This window comes from Juglans microcarpa x Juglans regia, chromosome 3D, assembly GCF_004785595.1.
Source record: "Juglans microcarpa x Juglans regia isolate MS1-56 chromosome 3D, Jm3101_v1.0, whole genome shotgun sequence".
NCBI lineage: Eukaryota > Viridiplantae > Streptophyta > Magnoliopsida > Fagales > Juglandaceae > Juglans > Juglans microcarpa x Juglans regia.
In genome coordinates this window covers 8,783,682-8,802,300 of record NC_054598.1, presented here as the reverse complement: position 1 = coordinate 8,802,300, position 18,619 = coordinate 8,783,682, and the positions used below count along the sequence as shown (strand labels likewise).

General features: G+C 35.4%; 1 protein-coding gene across 1 annotated transcript; it reads right to left on the bottom strand.

Moving 5' to 3' along the window:
• Window positions 1-4,258: 4,258 nt before the first annotated feature.
• LOC121254372 (probable methyltransferase At1g27930) lies at window positions 4,259-5,476 on the bottom strand. Its single transcript, XM_041154378.1, has one exon. The coding sequence runs from the start codon at window positions 5,238-5,240 to the stop codon at window positions 4,380-4,382; it is 861 nt and encodes a 286-aa protein (XP_041010312.1). The 5' UTR covers window positions 5,241-5,476; the 3' UTR covers window positions 4,259-4,379.
• Window positions 5,477-18,619: the final 13,143 nt, after the last annotated feature.

Genomic DNA, 18,619 nt, shown 5'->3' with positions numbered 1-18,619 from the left:
ATGACAAAAGAAACCAAAGCAGAAGTCCTGTGACTATGAGGCAGGTAAAAGGAAATTGATGGAACTAATTATTATATAACAACTTGACTAAATCTGCGTTTTGAAACAAGACTTCTAATGCACCAATTAGCATACATTCGTATGTCATATAGTGGTGTTAACCGTAATTTTCACACTTGGCAGAAAAGTACTGAGCTAACAGACTTCTTGTCAGTCATGATTCAAGAACAGCTTCTTTCGAGGCTTCTACAGTACATAGTTACGAATTTATAACATGAAATCAATACCTAATGTAAATAAATCCATCAATAAAGTGTATACAAACGCGCACAAGCAGGCCCATCTAAAGTTGTCTCAAGTGGGTCATGCAGTTTTATCACTATAACAATAAACAAATAATTGATAGGATCTATCGTTTTTTTAATTTTTTATAAAAAGTTAAACATATTTCAACTTACTTCATATATTCGAACACATCTCAAATATATTTCAATGAAACTCATATTCTTATACAAAATTTACTCAAACATTTTAACTCATTACTATTCACAATTATTCTCAAATAATTAGAAATCATCTCAACATCTAAATGAATTATGTCTTTATAACAATTAAATCATGATCGTTGTATAAATTAAAACACTTGCGATTCCTTACTGATTTACTAACCCCCTAAAAATACACATTCTATAAAGATAAATAGTAATTGCCAATAATAACTGTCAATTTCGCTAAACTGCACCAATTTTTGTATCAGCTCAAACTTTTGGCTAAGTGGTGACTGATGATTGAGTTTTACTGCTTATCATCCTCATACGTTATACTTATTTTTATTTTTTCATATTTTTATTTTGTTTTATTATTTCTAAACTAATTATGTTTTTCTACTCGTTATTCATATGCCACACATTTAGTGGTAAGAGAAAAAAAATTAAAAATTAAAAAATTATATATAGTGTATAATATAAGATGATGCATAGAATTTTTCATCGCCCTAATGGTATTTGCCCCTCCTCTCTGATGAAAAAAAAAAACGCCCATGGAATTAATGATTTTTCTTTTAATTTTAAGAATCAACACTTCTGGTTTAAGATCACTTGATTTGAGTCTTTTGAGAACCCAAGGAAGCAGTACCAAATAGAATACAATAATATATAGGAATGAGAACGCTGGATAAGTAAATGCATATATTAAAAATATAAGAAATGTCACAGATATAAAGAGATTCTATAAAAGTAAATTTATAAACTGACATAATTTCGTATAATACATTAGATATATTTTATAATAAAAATAATTTTATAATCTAACGTACCAATTATATCACTAAATTACATTAATTTATAAATTTACTTTTGTAAATGTGCTATAACATTTCTCTAAAAATATTCGCAACTAAAAGTAGTTTGTACGTTAAAAACTTGAAAAATACAGTCTTTGTATTGCAATGGCCTCAATATCAGAGTTTTAAATACCATGCGTACTGGCCAATACGGCCAATATTTACCGTGCCGAGAGAGTAATCGATACATGGAAGGTATGTGTTTTGTACTAGATCAATTACCGGTCGTACCGGTACGTTTTGATCTATACTGGCCAGTTTTCAATATACGGTTGAAATTAGTAGATTTTTGTATCTTTAGTGTATTTTCGTAATTTTCACTCTAATTCTCAAATTTGAAGATTATTTTCTTAACTTTTTTTAATCATTTTTTCTCGAGGACTGAAAATTAAATCCATACTCCATTTTCATGATGAAGATGAGTAATTATTTTTTTAATAGTTAGATTAAAAACTTAGAAGTATTATTGAATTTTTAAATATGTGTTTTAACTTTTTAAGATTTGTATTGATGTTATTTTGAAATATAATTTATACATATATAATTAATTTATCTATACATAAACTATCTCAAAATAGTATCGACATCAAAATATTTAGTTTCAATAACTTAACTAAAACTGTATTTAAAACTTTACCCAATACTCGAGCCTTCTCCAACGGAAAAAAGCAAATAATCCAAACCCCTAGACTATGAAATTTGGCTGATAGAATATACAGAAGATAATTATCCACCATAAAATAATTTTTTGTCGTCTTTTTGTTGCAGGATAATTCAAGCTTCACTTTGCACTGCAGGGTTGGATCTCACGTCATGGATTAAGGCCCATCCGAGTAGGTTGAGATATATATATATATATATATATATAGGGCTGTACAAAGAATCGAGAAACTGACCTAGATCGACTCAGACCAGCCGCCGGAGTTCAGAACCTGCCGAAACCAGTAGAGAACCAGTCAGCATGCGGCAACAAATAGAGAAAACCGATATCGGCCGGTTCGGCGTCGGTTCGAACCTGATTCAAACTGTTGAACCGGCCGAGTACATAAACTATTTTGTTTTTATATATATTCTGTACTTAAAACGACACCGTTCTACTTAAGTCTAAGTAGAACGGCATCGTTTTAAGCCTAAGTTGTGTTAAACAACAGCGTTTGGTATTAAATCAAACAGCGTCGTTTAATTCATAACGAATAAAAAAAAAGATTAAGTAGAACGACGCTGTTTGGTTTAAACCAAACGACGTCGTTTCAAAATAACTTCGTCTTCCTCCTCTCGTCTTCTTCCTCGCATTCTTCTCTGTTCTCATCCTCTCTCTCACTCTCTTCTCTGCAACACTCTCTCTCTCTACTCTCTCAGAGGAAGCTCGGTCTGGGAACCGACCGTGAACCGCCAGAGAAATGAAGCAACGGTTTCGGTCGGTGTTTCTCCCTCCCGTCGATCGGTTTCGGCTAGTGTTTCTTCTCCACAAATTAACTTTCGGTCGGCGTCGGTTTAGCCCAAAAACCGAACCGAAGGGGTCAGTTTTCACCCCTAATATATATGTAGTTTTGTGGTTTGGTTTGACAAACATTTTCAATCATCTCATCTAATTTTATTTTAGTATTCGAATATTATTTAAATATAAATATTTTTCAATTTTAAACTTTTAACTTTTTCATCTAATCATTACTTAATCATTATTATTTTTTCCAAACATCTAAAAAAAACAATTGAACTTTTTTAAATTCTAAAACAAAAATTATATTAAGAAATTATATTTTAACTCTCTTTTAATTTTATAATTTATTTATTTATTTTTTCCTCTACTTTTTCAAAACTCTACAAAAATTTTAACTCAAATTATTTTATTACTATTTATGAATTATTTTATTATTATTTATAAAATTTTCATCTCATCTGTATAACTAAACGAGACATCAGGCCCAACGAATGAATCTCTCATAATGTCCATGGACAAGTCAGACCGACTTTATATAAGGAAAAATATGTAATATATTCCATATCAATCTCTGATACCTTTTTTACCTATCAATTATAGAATTTATTATTTTAAAAAAATAAAAATTGATTTAATAATTGATGGACAATATATAAAAATTGTCATTATCGTGCAGCACAACTGCCCAAAAAATCTTGTAAATTTATTGGTAAGTAGCCTAACTCGGATAGAAAAGTCCAACCTCCGCCGTCCAAACTGGAGAGAGATCAGAAATTAGTTTGGCATCAACACTCGACAAAGAGACCCAAGAAATTTAAAGAAATAATATTTGAAAGCTTTCACTTTCATCGAAATTAAACCAACGAACAGCTGTCCAAGTATTGACAAAAGCTAATAGCGAGAGAGATGGAATGCACCAGTGCGCCTGATTAGGGTTTAAATATTGAGGGAAACCAAACAGCCAAGCAATAATTTGAGACTTTTGTGGAGTGGAGACCATTCAATCTTTAATTGCATAAACTACAAGACTATATATTATATATATATTAACTTATCCCCAGCCTCACCCACCAACACTACGACAATATCCATAGAAAATGATGCACATTTTCTAAGGTATGTGTGGTTTTTTTTCAAAATGTCTTTATCAGAAAAATAAAAAATGTTCAAAATTTCGTAAACAAACCTTCTTACAGAAAGAGTAATGTTACTTATCATCTTAACTTTCATGATCCTTCTATTATTTTATAATGTGATAATAGGTGATTAAAAATGATTTATTATATTTTACTTATAAATTTATTATTTAATATTATATCATAAGATGATGAAAAGATGATATGAATTAAGATGACGAATAAATTTTTTACTATAGAAAACACAATATTTTTCAAGAAAATGAAGAAAACTTGCGTAGGGAAAAGTTAAAACCCATTACCCAACAGTAGATGCTTCATTCGGATTCTCCCTTTCCGTAACATAAAATTATCACTTAATTAATTTCGGTAGTTATTTTTTTGTAAAATAATCATAGCCTCTCAGTTAAACAAAATAGATTGACAACAAGAAGGACCCAGGATCGTAGATCGGCCCACTCTAGCAAAAACGAGAACTGTTACTACCACCATCGCTCACGTTAGCTGCCGACGGTATTTCGAAGTGCCAGAGCCTCCCTACGGCCTTGACCAAGTTTTTCCTACACAGGAACTCCTCAGCGAACATCTTCTCCACCCTCCGATCAACATCGTGTAGGAAAATGTGCGTCACACCGGATCCCTTCCTGTTCCTCGCCATTACAGTCGCCGAGAAGATCGCGCCCATCCGACCCGGCGCCTCCGCAAAGTACCCGCGCGGCGCATCGATCATGATCAAGTCCCACTCCTTCTCGTAGACCTCATCCGGCAGGTTATCCAGCGCTAACCGGCACCGGGTGTTGCCGCGTAGGACAGCATTTCGCGGCGAACACTGCGGTTCGGACCGGTAAGAGGATAGCAGGTTGTCGGCCTGTGAGAGCTGCGTGCGGTACTTGACCGTGTGGGCCCGGAGTTCAGGGGCGTCTTTGAGAACGGTCTGGACCCATTTGGGGTCCTCCTCGAGGAATAGCGTCGTGCCGCGTGGGTTAAGCGAGGTCCACATGAGCGAGTCGTGACCGAGCCCGAAGACGAGGAAGTTGCAAGGCGCGCGTGACTTGAGGACATCAAAGGAGACAGAAATCTCCGCCAGCGACTGTTGTGGGACCACACTCGAGGTGGCGTAGTGGAGGATGGCTCGGAGCTGGGTCTCCGTGGGTGAGTAAGAGGCGACGGCGAGGCTTCTGGGGCCGCCGGTCAGCAAGCAGACTAGGTAGTTATCTCCTGATCCGATGAAGCTGGAGATGAGCACAGCACCGCCCATTAGACCGGCCAGAGCCATGCCGATGAACATTGTCTTTTCGGTAACTGAACGGCTTTTCTTCATTGCTTCTCGTTTCTCTTGTCAGTCCAATTTTCAAGCAGAATCTTATGTCTTAAAATTTTTAATGGGCAAAGTGAAGGTTGGGTCTTGATATCGAGAGAGAGAGAGAAAAAGAGAAAGAGATAGGTATTTTAGGATCTAGAACTACAGGTATGAATACATCAAAGTATGTTGTATAATATTTTATGATTGTTGGAATAAATTTTTTCTATAATATTAACTAGTTAATAAATATTAGTGACTTTTTCCAACAAGATTCAAAATTTAATAAATGCTGTGATACATACTTTACATGTCTATTTCATGGTAAAACTTAGGCTTAGTTTGGATTCATCTTATTACATCTCATATCAATATTAAAACATCACAAATATAAATATAAACACTTTTTAAATTTTGATTTTCATCTTTTTATTCAATCATTATCTAATTATTATAATTTTTCTAAAATTTCAAACAAAACACAAAAAAAAAATTTAATTTTTTTAAATTTCAAAATAAAAATTATATTATAATAATATTTTAACTTTATAATATTTTTATTCAATTTTTTCTCTCATAGTTTTCAAAATCCTATAAAACATTTTAGAGTAATGCAGCATGCTACACATCATCTCAATTCTCATCATCCTATAATGTGACATTAGATGATTGAAGACTATTTATTATATTTCACTTGTGAATCTATCATAATATTTTAGAGTAATGCTACACATCATCTCAATTCTCATCATCCTATAATGTGACATTAGATGACTAAAAACTATTTATTATATTTCACTTGTGAACCTATCATATGATAATGTCATATCATGAGATAATGAGATAATGATGAAAAAATAGATGATAAATAGATTTTTTCAACATCTTAACTCAAATCATTTCAGTATTATTCATAAATTTCTCATCTCATCTCAACATCCAAACGAGGCCGAAAGACAAGTTCCTTTCCAAGTTCAAAAGAATCTAAATTTATCTTTTTGCTTGTAAATTAGTGTCATATGTCTTATTAATTGATCTATAAAATTTGAATTTTTAAATTATTTTATGAATTGAATTATGTCATGATAAAGGGGTAAAAAATTTCTCACATAGTAACTTGCCAATAGAATTTTTCTATGAAATATGATTGTTCTAATTTAGGATTTGGGCTAGGGCTAGAAGTTTAAGCGGCGTACCCGACCTAGCCTGCATTTTTACTCGACCCGAATTAACTGATCCGAAACGAGAACGTGCAAGCGATTTCCGCTTCCACTTTTATTCCGTTAGAAACAATTTGGTACAGATTATTAGCTGATACACCCATATATTCCCTTACTGATGTAGTTATTAGGGGTGAAAACCGACTGATCGGTGTTTGTGGGGAAGAAAAACTAGCCGAAACTCGTTTGAAGGGTTGGAACTGGACGGACCAGGAATCAGTTGATTTCTCAGTACTAGCCGATTTGGGCCAGTCTTTTTGGGCCCTTTTTAGGCCTTCGCTTTTATCCAATTCAACATCTTTTTGCTTTTTTTTTTTTTTTAGCTTAATTCATTATTCAAGATCATTAACATTTTGGACTTTTTTTGCTAAATTCTTCAAATTCATTTTAAATATTCAATTTTATTTTAATTTTGATGTCATTTATACTATTACTAACTAGTAACTACTAAGTATATACTACTTATATACTAATTACTAGATAAGTAAAAAAAAAAACTTCACTAGATGTTTAATACACATTACAAACCAAAACAAATTGCCTTAAGCAAGTAAGCAATAATTGTTCTTAAATAAAATTGTGCTGAATTTTCAACACCCAAATAGATTCCCAAGCAATCTTTGGTCTTTAATAGTTGTGGCGCCTGATTACGCTCCCAATTTTATATAGAAACATTAATAAGATTAAAACATCAAATATTAATAAATTTGGATAATGAAAAATAAATTGAATTAATTTATAAAAGTAAATGAATATTGAGTGAGAAAAACATTACTAGATTCTACTACAAAACTCTCCACATTATTTATGGACTCTCGAATATCAATTGGTATTGACGGATGTCGCAATCAATTATTAGTACAAATAAGTGCCTCAACGGTTCTTGGAGCTAACGAACTCCAAAAAGGATCAAATATATGACCTCTCGTACTAAATGCTGACTCTGATGCAACTGTGGAAACAAGCATAGCTAATAAGTCTCGTGCAATCCTCGCAAGTATATGATAATTAAGCACATTAATTCTCCACCATATCAACAAGTCAAAGGATGGGCTGAGCATCTCACAACCATCTGATAAATCTCGGTCCACTGCTGTTTTGGCAATTGTAGATTTAGTGGCGGAAGATGCTATTAACCACTCATAAAACAATTGTGATTCATGATTGTTTTCATCATCTTTTGTGGATGTAGATGTTGGAGGGGGCCCATGTTCTCGGCTAATCGAAATAGAACCAAACGTAGCATTATGCTCCGCGTACAAGTTTGCTAATAACTATCTCACACTCGACACTTAACTCTTCAACCCAAGTCTCATCATGAATTTTTTTCAAAATGGAAAGCAAGAAACCCTAACTTACTACATGGATTAAGCACAACTGCAATCAACAACAACAAGTCCATCCTATCTAATGAACCTCAATACTTATCATATTTCATTCTCATGCTTATGGTCATGTTTATCAAACAACTATTGTCACTTTCACCTAGTCTAACCAACTCTTTTTGAAGCATACAAATCTCTAAAAAATTAGTGTTTGCCGTGACATATAAAGACCAAAAAAATCGACAAGTGGCATCATAAAATATCTTCAAAAATTTCACAAAAGCCCACAGTCTCCCACTCCTCAGTTCTATGAGGTCCCATGTGTCCATTATTAAAGTAAAAGAGAAAATTGTAGTCCCCACTCTCTATCCGCTGAAAGCTTTCTCAAATTTCTCAAGCACCTCCAATATCGTATAAGTTGAATTTCATTGGGTTTGCATATCAAGAGAAAACATATTTTTACAATCAATTTTTATTTCTCTGCACATTTCTTAAACTTTTCTAATCTTACAGGGGAGAAGTGTACATATCTAACCGCATTTTAACCATTGTGATGGTGTCATTACACTCCTTCAGATCCTCATTCACGATAATGTTCAAAATATGAGCACAACTAGGGTTGTACAAGAAACTGAGAAATCGACCTAGACCGACTCAGACAGGCAGCCGAAGCTCAGAACCGGCCGAAACTGGTGAAGAACCGGTTGGCATGCGGTTGAAAATAGAGAAAACTAATATCGGTTGGTTCGAACCTGGTTCAAACGATGTCATTCAACTAAATTTTAGATGGAACAACATCGTTTTAAACTTGTAGTTGTGTTTTAAACACATCTGAAATGGCGCCGTCATAATGTATTAAAAAAAAGTAAGTCGAACGATGCCAAACGGCATCATTTCGAAATTAGGTTGTCTTCTTCCTCAAGCTTTTTCTTCCCAGTTCCCCAATCTCATTTCTCATTCTCTCTCTCTCTCTCTCTCTCTCTCTCTCTCTCTCTCTCTCTCTCCTCTGCAACACACTCTCTCTCTACTCTCTCAGAAGAACCTCGCCGATGAACCTACCGTGAACCACCAGAGAACTATTGGTGTTGAGACGGCCGGTGTTTCTCCTCCCCCATCGACCGGTTTTGGCCAGTTTCCTCTCCCAAAAATGAAACATCAGTCGACGTCGATTTTGCCCCAAAACTGTGTCGATGGGGTCAGTTTTCACCCCTAAGCACAACATCTCATGTGCTTATACTTTCCCCCAACACATTCCTTGTAAAAAAAGCTTCAAATATGAAATTACAGTATCATTTGAGTTAGCATTATCAACAGTAACAACAGATATTTTATCAATGTCCCAATCAAGAAGGCACGATTCAATATATCTCCCAATAGTATTCCCTTGATGATTAGGGATTAAACAAAAATTAATAATTTTTTTTGCAATTTCTAATCACTATCAATGAAATGCGCAGTTAGGCACAAATCATTAAGATTTTGTACCGATGTCCATGTATTGGTAGTCAATAAAATTCTCATTCTCCCCAATTTAAACAATTTTTTAAGTTTGACATTTTTTTATGCAAACAGTTTCATACAATCTCTTACAACCGTGACACGACATGACACTTTAAATCGAGGTTCAAGCAACCAAACTATCTTCTTAAATCATTGCCCTTCAGCAATTCTAAATGGCAATTCATCGATGATTACCATCTCTACAATCGCCAACCTCACAACCTTTTTATTATATTTGTCGGTTACAATATTTCTTACCACATTACTATCACTCTCTCAAACCCCCTCCTTAGGTTTTGCCTCACCCTCCAATATTTTTTGTATCTATCTAAAGACTCACGTTTATGAGGATTTTTGGGATATGAAGGCAGATGGTTTTGCATGGTTGACATTTCGTTCCTCTTTGAGTAGCAAATGTGCATCTTATCAAAATTATTATACTTGACCTTAGGATCATCTACAGGACAACCCTCAACCTTTGTAAAATGGTTCAAAACCATTGATGCTTCCCCTTTCGTTTCTTAGGAAGTGGAAAACAATTACTATCAGGGGCACTAGGGGATCTTGGTGTTTGGGTCTCTCTCAAGTTAATTGTTTGTTCATTCAAATCAAGATCAATTGGGGTTGACAAAGAATTTATCTAACATGTGAAAAATTAAATACATAATTAATTACAAAACACAACAAATTAAAACAAATAAAGAACAAATATCAATACAATTACACAATAGCCAGTTTGCAACATGGCAAATATCACAAGTCTAAGATCTAACCTATATTTTAGTTCGCTCACAACCTCACAATTTATTTCAAGAATCAAAACAATTTTACAACACAATATTAAATCAACGCACAAGTTAATAATTTGATCTAACAAGAACACTCATAGTGGGAATTAGGTCTCAGATTATTATTATAGTCTAATAATTTGATCCAAAAATTTTCAATCCCTGTACATACACAAAAAACAATTTAAACAATAAATAATATGTAACATAAATTGATAATTGATATGATAATAAATTAAACACATCAAAACTGAATATATTAAAGTTTTTTTTTAACAAAATGACTTTGCCTCAACTCTCAAGACCGGCGTGAAAATATTGAAGTGAGTCAAGTGAGAACAAAATCCCACCTCAAAACCGGTGTGTGGTGGTGACAGTGGGCGTGGGGAGGTTTTCTTAACACACGGTGGGTTTTTTAAGAGGCGAGGAACGGAGGCAGGGGAACGACGGAAGGGCTCAGGGGACGAGCTCGACAGAGTCACAAAGGGGGTGAAATTCTAACCTCAACGTCACTACCGCTACATGCGTTGCGCCATAGCTGGAAGCTTGGAATGGGAGATTGGAGAGGGATCGCCGATGGAGTTTTAGGGATAGGGAACTGGGAAATCGAAGTCGAGAAGAAGAAGGAGGGAGGGGGTGTTTAAAGTTTAAATCCTAGGTCAAAACAACATTGTTTGGATTAAGCCAAATGGTGTCGTTTTATTTAGATTTTTTTTTTACAAACTGCAAACCTAAAACAACTTTGTTTCACTCATTTAAGTGAAATGATGTCTTTTTATATAGGTATAATTTAAATATATATATATATATAATCGGTCAGTTCAGCATTTTGAACCAAGTTCAAACTGGAACCGAACCTGCCAACGTCGATTTTGATAAATTTTTACCACCGACCGACCGCTTCCCTGCTGGTTTCGACCGATCCCGTACTCCGGCGGCTGGTTTGACTCAATTATGGTTGGTTTTGGCGGTTTAAGTACACCCCTCGTAATTATATTCCCTTCACGGGATATGACAACTTTCCCTTCATGGGGTCCACACATTACCTTCAAATTCAAAGCCAAACGGTTACTACTTGTTTCATGTTTAAGCATTATTTTTATTATTTGTCTTTTTTATTCTTGATATATATTTTTTTTTTTTTTGTTTATGATGGCTGGGAAAATGATAGTATGTTTAATGAGATTTTCTCTTCATTTTGATCGCCTATATATTTAATTTTTTATTTTTTATTTTTTTTTTTTTGCTTAATACTTAAAGAAGTGACATTTAGTATATTGATGCATTATTTTTCTTTTTTAAAAATATTTAAAGATATTAAAAAAATGTGAAAAAAGAAAAAAATTAAAATGTGCAATTTGTAGTGGGCACGACTAGCAGTCAAAGTTGGGCAACACACTAGCAGCACCCATGATCGCTGTAGGTGAAACAAAATTGTCATTTTCTGTTGTCTGGTCAATATGTGTATTAAGATTACCACTTCGCTCTATTGGACATAATGGAAATTCAACTATCATGTATGTTTATGTCCCTGAATTTGCTCTAGATGCATGCAGCAAAGTGATTTGTCTCCTGTAATGATTTTTTTCAGACAAAATGTTTTTTAATTTTCTGCCGATATTTACCAAAGTCAGTATTTGAGATATGAATGAATGGCTTTTGGCTAATGGATTATGGTCTTTTGGTACATTACATATGTTAGGCCATGTATTTAACCTGATCTCCAAGAAAGACTATCATCTGTTGCATAGGATAAAAGTCCTCCCATCCCACACCCAAAAAACAAATGGGGTCGAGATACCCGACTCTTCTGAAAGGATTTTTCTTATTAGCAAATCGATTAAACGGAATATCACTGAATCGGGTCGGGTCGAAACATGGATTTTCGGTCCTGGTCAAAACATGGGTTTTTCAGGTCGAGTCATGAACAATCTTAATTTGGGATATAAAATTAGCCAATTGATTAAGAATATGGTCTTTTATTAAATTTTTAATGATCGAAATAATATCAAAACATCCCCTCTTCAAAATTCCACAAGTAAACTTGTTGTGATCGTGTTTCGCAACTCGAGCAGTGCCAGAGTTGCCAATCCTACGCCACCTGCAAAAAGGAAGGAGAATGGGCTCCGGTGACTTCCGGGATTACTCCGATGCCAAAGTTAGTGAAGATTATGAGTTTTACAGGAAAATCTTAAGGAACTAGAGAGAATGGTAAAAAGTCTAGAGAGCCTTCTTGTGTGAGGGATGATTGTTATTTATACTTGATTCGGACTCTTTTGCTGAGGGAGGTCGGGGGGTGTCAGGTCGTACCTGACCTGCCACCACTCCTCCTTACTGTGACAATGTGTCAGTCTGTGGCTCAGACTGCCGCGGAAGGTCATGGCGTGTCAGGTTGTGCTCAGTCAGACTTGCTACCACCATCCTGCCAAGCCAAGGTGTCAGGTCGTAGCCGAGCCGTGCTGTGTACTTTGGCAGTGCATCATTGCATGCCGAGTCTTTTTACACGCGCATTAACTGCGATATGCCTTGGGTTTGACATGCCCACGATCGAGCATGTCTTGCTATTTGTATATCGTAGGGTAGTTTGCATGGTACCTCGAAGGAAGGTTCGGTAGGTCATCAAGCCCCGAGACGAGACTCTTGGCGTATCCGAGCCCCATGCCAAAGCTATCCAGATATGTTTATGGTTATGGGCCTGGTGCAAGGTCTCCCAGCCTGGGCTTTGAGCCCACGTCAAGGTCTCGTTCGAGGGCCTAGGATTCTTGTAACTCTTTGGGCCTGGGCTCTACTAAGATGGGCCCTTCCTCACAAAACTATTAGAAATGTTATATTAAAAATAATATGTACAGTTGACAAATAAGACGTGTGCCACTGCATGTGTGTGTGCATACAATGTCAATTATTAAAAATGGCAAAAAAATAAATAAAAGATTAAAAATTAAAATAAAATAAATTTAAAAGCAAAAAATAAAATAAAATATCAAACTAAACACCCTAAATTTTTTAAAACTAACAAGCACTTAAAAATAAAACATAAATATCATAATAAAAGTTCTGGTAAGAACATCCCACGGTGGCTTGACAACCATTAGTTTATGTATTTATTTATTTATTTAAACTTTCTTGTAACCTAATTTCTAACAATTTATGGCTTTGCTATTCTATTTTGAAGTTTTTTTTTTTCTTAAGTTTGTATCAAATATCACATGCCGAGCCATTATTAATGTTCAAGTGGCGTTTCCAAATGTTCACCGACGAAGTGACCAAATTTGGTTTTAAACAAGTTATATTAACTAATTATATGTAAACCATCATATTATTATTATTTTTTACATAGAAGATCATAATTGATATTAATCACAAATCTGGCCTTCAACTATTACAATAGTTTTGATACAATCAGCAACACAGTCAATGACTCAATATCGATCAATTCATGCTCCATAATCACAATTTTCCTTACCAATTGGTGAGCAACACCATTTAGTTTCCTCTTCACATGCTGAATTTTTCAAGTAGCATTGATCAATAAGTTTTTTATATCTGAAACAAGACAGTGAAACTTTCTTGTATTAGGCTCCTTCAATAGAATTGCTTTAATCATATGACTTGAATCACCCTCAAAGAGTATGTAATCCAATCCAAGATCTTTACAAAACACAACAGTCGTAAGTAGGCACCTAGCTTCTGCGATTGTTAGATCAACACAATAGGACATGGGCTGCATCAAGCTTGCAATAACAGAACCAGAGTCATCTCTAATAATTACTCCAATGCCAATCTTGTTATGTTCAGTTCTGATTGGCACATCTCAATTAACTTTAACCTAGTTGGGTGGAAGAGCTTCCCAATGAAATGTAACAGGTTGAGTAATAATTCTTGTCACTAATTATTATTGCAATGCATTTCTAAAATCCTCCAAAGCTTTGACAACTTGCACATAAATAAAAAAAGGTGATAGGAAATAGCCATCATGGATGAAAGTATTTCTTCTAAACCTTATAAATCGAGTCAATATAGCAAAGAACTCCAAATCTTGGTTGAGCAGCCTATCTAACATCTGTTCAAATACATTGAAAAAATCAGTTGCTATAATGGTAGCCTTTCAAATTGCTCGTGAGCCTACACATCCCTTGCTCATGGACATGTTCATAAGATATGACCTGGTGTCTCATCTTCAGTCAAACAAATAAGGCATATAGGTTCAGAAATCACATGCCTTTTGTACAAATTGACTCTAGTAGGCAAGGCATCATTGTATGCACGCCACATGAACATCTTGCTAGTATTTGTTGTTTGCAATGACCATAACCTCTTCCATAAATTATTATGTGCCCCTTGATTAGAAGATTCTCTAGTAGACCATGTTAAGAGTTGTCTATGCAAGTGGTAACCACTCCTAACATAAAAGAATCCAGTAGTAGTTCCCCTCCATATCAGATTGTCTACAGCAGGCATTGTACATGTAGGTATCTTTAGCATATCTTTGATGTCTACCTCATTAAAGATAGCATTAATTAATTCCAAGTTCCACCACCCTATATGAGAGTCAATTAATTCAGCGACTACAACATTTTCATTAAGCATAAACACTGAAGATTGGATTTTGCAAGAGGAATCCCTATTCAACCACCTATCCTTCCAAATTTTGATTTGAGTGCCATCACCCACACTCCATATAAGACCCTCATTTAATAAGGGAATGGATTGAAATATACTCCTCCATATGTAAGATGGCCTGGAGCCTAACTCAGCCTGCAAAAAGGTTTTGTTTGGAAAATATGTTGCCTTAAATATCCTACTTTGAAGTGAATTAGGATACATAAGAAATCTCCAAGCTTGCCAAAAGCGCAAGATTAAAGCTATTCGAATATTGAAAACCCAGTCCCCCACCTTCTTTACTAGCACTTATTGACTCCCAACTCCTATAAAGGATTTTGGACTGGTTTTCCTGATGACCCCCCCCCCCCCCCCCAAAATTTTGCAAAAAGTGAGTGAAGCTGTCTACAGAGAGACTTTAGCAGCAAGAGTATTGTTCCAATTTCCAAGCCTTTTGCCCACCCTCTCCATTATACCTCTTAAAGCACTTAGTCTGGATTTACCAATAAGTGATGGAAGGCTAGGTACTTATCCAAATCAGAATAAGCTTGTAATCCTGCCACCTCCACGATGTACTTTTTAGTTGTTGCCTTGGTGTTTCGACTGAAATACAATGAAGTCTTTTCTCTGTTGAGTTGTTGTCCAGATGCAGCTTCATAGACACTAAGAATCTGGTTTAAAGTGACCCATTAGATTGACAAAATAGGAGACTATCATCTGCAAAAAAACAGATAGTTCATTTTGATCCCGCCCCTAGCAATTGGTACTAGTATAAAAAGGTAAGGTGACAAAGGACAACCTTGCATCTAACCCATTTGTGGTTTAAAGCTTTGTTAAGGAATTTCATTCACCAAGACACTCATTCCACCCTATCATATGCATTACTTATATCCAATTTCAGTCATATACCCCTCGTTACCATAGAGCTGTGTATGTATAGTGTGAAGAGGTTCGTAGGCAACTAATATGTGATCTGTAATTAGTCTATTAGGGACAAAAGTACTTTGGTTTGGTGAAATAAGTGAAGGCAAAATCAATTTCAATCTGTTAGTGATCATCTTTGTAATGATTTTGTATAAAACATTACATAGACTTATCAGTCTGTATTCAGATACACATCTTGGATTTTTAGATTTTGGAATCAAAACCAAATATGTGAAGTTGATGGTTTCAATGTTAGCATTGGAGTTTAAGAAAGATAGAACAGCATGACAAACCTCACTGCCAACCACTAACCAATGATCTTAATAAAAGCAATCCTCATATCCATCTGGACCAGGTGTTTTGTAGGGTCCCATTTGGAAAACAACAACTCTGACTTCTTCCTCAATGAACTCTTGAAGTAAAGCTTCATTAATGTCTACAGTTACCTTTGGAGTCAGATCTTTTAACAATCATCAATCTGAGAAGGTTGAGTAGAGGTAAATAAAGACTGATATAACCATCATATTATTATTAGAGCAATGCTAATCTACAAATGGATATTACAAAAAAAAAAAAAAAAAAAGTTAACGTGGTTCATGTGAGAAACTTTATCTACTTTATAATAAATAAACTTTACAATCTTATGTACCTTATTATTTTGTAAGTCTTCATTTATATAATTTATTCGTTAAATAAGCATTTCTCTTATTACTAATAAGATATTACATAAACATATGACACTGTCACGTATGGCAATATGCTCCCGTCAAATTTTAAAATATTTAAAGCAAAGTATAGACAATTAATAAAAAATACGGGTGGCCAACAACTGGCCGTAATCGTATATGGTGGCTCGTAGTGGATCTTGTGCAAAACAAATTAATCAAGCCAACGTGCACATATGGCTCGATGGTTGAATTGTGAAATGAGCAAATTCATCGCATAACAATCATAGAAATATTTTAGTCACAAAAAAATTATATAAAATTAAATCTATAAATTGATGTGATTTAGTACAGTATGTCATATTATAAAGTAGATCTAACAAATCATATAAAACTACGTTTAATTTATAAATTTACTTTTATGTAATTTATTTGTGTTAATAGCACTTCTCATAAATATAACATTCATGACCACCCACTTTCTTATTATAAATTCAAAGTTGATCTATAATTATTTATTAATTGTTTTTTAGTTTTAAATATGAAATTCGTATGCCCTCGGGGGAGACCAATGTCACTTTACATATCTTAAAGTGTTTGTAATAGAGTTTGTAATATATCTAACAAAACTACTCATGCATGCAAATGAGAACACGGTGAAAGAAATGTATGTAACTTGTACTAATATTATATAGGACAATGCTATTATGTGCTCTGTTTTGACCGCAACGCGTGTTTCCTGATGCAAATTACTTTTTTTTTTCTTTTTTTTTTTTCAAACATTACATCAATACATTAATAGTTACTTCTTAAATTATTAAATAAAAATAAAATAAAAAATATATAAACAATCAAAATGAGAATACAATGGCATACTCTTATTTTCTTATTATATATGCGTTCGCTAGTTCCATACATAGAAGTTTCTACCAACTTTTTAAACGTTGGGATAATAGAAAATTGCCATCGCATCTTCGAAAACAATTTATTCTTGTATTTTGGATTTCAGTTTGTTTTAAATTTTAGATATTCTTGGTTTGCTTATTTCTATTTCATTTCTTTTTATGTAAAGGCTCGACTCGATCTGAGCCCTGAGGTTGCAGTAGAGATCCATGGGTGTAAGGTAAAATAGCTCCACATAATATTAAATAAAATAGAAGTTATACGCATGCATGATCCTCTTAATTATTATCTTTTTAATTGACATCTAATGATTGGATGATAAATAATAATTAATTTTGTAATCATTTAATATAACATTAGAGAATAATGAAATGACGATGACAAAAATGATGAAAAAAGTGTATCATGGATCCATATATACATTATAATAGGAAAGGCAAGGTGCATTGTTCGCCCAGCTGCTTCCTCTCGACTCGGAGCCCTACGAGCCCCCTTCATGCCGATTCCAGTTCCCCCTCTCGCCTCTCCAGGTCTCGTTTGAGTTTAGCACGCTCGTCCCTGAGACGCTTGCACTCCACGTTGACCTGGGCAAGCGCTTTCGTCGCCTTGCCCATCTCGCCCTCTACAAGTGTCTTCTCTTCCCGAAGCTGCCTCTCCCTTTCTTGCAAAAGGCTATTGTGCTCCCCCAATGCGTCCAAGTCTCCTGCCAGGGTGTCACGTTTGCGGGTCACGTCCTCCACCTCCTGGTTCGCCTTGCGAACCTCCAAGCGGACAAGCAATACCAAGGAGCAAAGCGCTCGGTTCTCCTCCTCAAGTTCACCTCGCTCCCCTATGATCATGGCAACCTGTTGATTCGCAGCCTACACTATGAATAATATTAAAAGAAAGGAAAGTTGGGAGAGTCGAACGGAATGCGAACAAAAGATATCTGGGCATAGAAAGGCCTTAACTTCTGGGTTTTCGGCTCAATCGCCTATGCCCAAGCCCTCTCAAAGTCGGGAATCATTGCCTCGGGCTCCTTGGCACTAGCATATGAGGACGGCCCGATGCCCCCTATTGCAATGAAGGCCCAGATGAGCCTGGAAGGAACTCAACAAAGGGGCCTGGGTCAGTGGCCTCCCGTCGCTTGCCTCTAGCGTCGACTTCCATTGGCTCGACTGTCGCCCCCTCAAAGACAGTGACCCTCGAGAGCGGCATGGAGGGTTCCTCGACTATCATGGGAACTTCAACCTGCATCGGTGCCCCCTCGGTCTTGATGGCGGCCTCCATTCTTGAGGGGGCAAGCTCTCCCGCAAAGGAGGACTGCGGCGCGGCACGGCGCTTACACACTTCATATAGTATTTCTCCTCCAAAATATAATTTAGATTTTAGAGAAGTGGTCCTTTCCACCCTCACATCTAGCTAAACAAATTAGTGTTTAGTTATGGTGATATTACGGGGATGCTACAATTAGGGGTGTCAAATCGTATTAACGGG